The following is a 2,201-nucleotide window of genomic DNA, read 5'->3' as shown; positions in this document are numbered from 1 at the left end:
TCCTCGACCATTCCGAACATAACACTTGTTATAATGTTTTACTTTTTTAGGGATTTAGAAAGGCACAAAACGATAATTTATATTCTCATTTTATTAACAATATTTCTATTAAAGTTTTCCGGATATGATACCTTGTCTTGTCATGGTGTAAGGACAATCGAGCTATGATGATTATAAGAAATAGTTAATTTTTCTACCGACAAAAAAAAAAAAAAACGAAAAGAAATGGTTAATTCGTAGTATGACATTGACTCACGCCTCCCAATTCGTCGCCATAGACAGATCAGAACTGCTCAGCTCACATTGAAGCTCCCAAGTCATAATTTGTTCTTTCTCTAATCTCAAATGGAATAAAAATTTGCTGGGAAACTTGTGGTTAAGAAAATAGGAGTGGATTTTCCTGAAATTTGGGGAAAAAGATATTTGTGGCCTAATTTTTACAGGTCAGTGATTCTGATCAGTCACGTGGACTTCCAATTGGCACCACCTCAACCACACGTGCTCACACTCAGAACTGAAGCACTGAATCCTCCTTGACGCTCGCTCAATCATATTAAATTATTGGGACCTTCTCGGAGAGTCGTAGTCATACAGATACAGGGTCCCGTTCAAGGTTCAACAGAGCTCTTACTGAGGCTACCTCTCGCCCCAAAATCATCATTTCCTTTTTTTATTAAAACGGAAAAGCATGAAAAACACTCTATTAGAAGCCCTCAATGTCAGGGTCGTCGGTACCGGCGACAAGACCCTCGTCCTCGCCCACGGCTTTGGCACCGATCAATCAGCTTGGCAGCGCATCCTACCCTACTTTTCCCAGCACAACCGCATCGTACTCTATGACCTTGTATGCGCCGGCAGTGTTAATCCTGATTACTTCGACTTCCGACGATACACCACTCTCGACGCCTATGTGGACGATCTACTTCACATCCTTGATGCCCTCCGCGTTGACAAATGCGCCTACGTCGGCCACTCTGTTTCTGCCATGATCGGAATCTTAGCCTCTATTCGCCGACCCGATCTCTTCACCAAACTCGTCCTTATCGGTGCCTCGCCTAGGTAATTAAGAATTAATTTAAGAGACAAAATAAATGCTAAATTCTATAAGCATGAAAATAATCCAGGTGGCTTTCTTATTTACTTGACAGGTTCTTAAATGACGCAGATTATCACGGTGGATTCGAGCAGGGAGAGATCGAGAAGGTATTCTCGGCAATGGAGGCTAATTACGAGGCATGGGTTAGTGGGTTCGCGCCGTTAGCAGTGGGAGCGGACGTGCCGGATGCCGTTAGAGAATTCAGCCGGACCTTATTCAACATGAGGCCCGACATATCGCTTTTCGTGTGCCGAACCGTGTTCAATAGCGATTTGAGGGGGATTTTGGGTCTAGTGAAGGTGCCTTGTTGTATAATTCAGACGGCCAAAGATGTCTCGGTGCCGATATCGGTGGCGAATTACCTTAAGAACCATCTGGGTGGCCGGAATACGGTGGAGATATTAGACACTGAAGGACATTTACCGCACCTGAGCGCGCCGGGTTTACTGGCTTTCCGTCTACGGCGAGCTCTACAGCGGTGACTCGAATAGTGCGGTCCGCAATTCCGTGAATCAGATGTGCGTCAGACAACGAATAAGGCTAGCGATCTAACGATGTTGACACCTGGCTAATAGGTTGCGGTAAATAGCCCTTTGATTTTTTTGTTAAGGTTTTAAGTTTGTTGCTACTTTGCTTTGAGATACTCACCCAACGCCATAGGGCCATAGTCCCATATACGATCTCTCTCTCTCTCGTAACTCGTTAGAAAGGATAAGATTCCGCACGTGGAAATCACGTGAAGCAGGATTTTTGTCTTGTGGCATTGTGGTTTATGATTTCCTTCTCTTTCCGACTTTCTCTTGTGAACGTACGTGTGGAGGGGGTTGTTACGGTGCTTTTATAATATACAGCGGGGATGTAGGGGCGCCCTTTATTCTGTGGCAATAATCGTTGCACAGGGTCATATCTCACATTGCAAAAAGGAAAAAGAGAAAAATCTTGAGATGTGATACAACAAGATGCACAATGAATAATCGTTACGGCCTTACAGTCATATAATGGTTGTGAGAACAAGAAACTCGATTATGATAATGGGCCGGTTGTTATTGACCTGTAGCCTGTAGCTTAAATAAAAGATATCCCTTAGCCGGTTGTTATTGACCAC

At 43.9% G+C, this 2,201-nt stretch overlaps 1 protein-coding gene across 1 annotated transcript; it reads left to right on the top strand.

Moving 5' to 3' along the window:
- Positions 1-381: 381 nt before the first annotated feature.
- On the top strand, positions 382-1,840 carry LOC148850126 (putative strigolactone esterase DAD2). Its single transcript, XM_088943317.1, has 2 exons — positions 382-1,059; positions 1,149-1,840. The coding sequence occupies exons 1-2, from the start codon at positions 689-691 to the stop codon at positions 1,576-1,578; spliced, it is 801 nt and encodes a 266-aa protein (XP_088799443.1). The 5' UTR covers positions 382-688; the 3' UTR covers positions 1,579-1,840.
- Positions 1,841-2,201: the final 361 nt, after the last annotated feature.

Source organism: Nelumbo lutea, chromosome 5 (genome assembly GCF_056320005.1).
Source record: "Nelumbo lutea isolate HS-2025 chromosome 5, American lotus-T2T, whole genome shotgun sequence".
Classification (NCBI taxonomy): domain Eukaryota; kingdom Viridiplantae; phylum Streptophyta; class Magnoliopsida; order Proteales; family Nelumbonaceae; genus Nelumbo; species Nelumbo lutea.
Note: the sequence above shows the minus strand (reverse complement) of the source record. Positions and strands in the feature narration are given on the sequence as shown.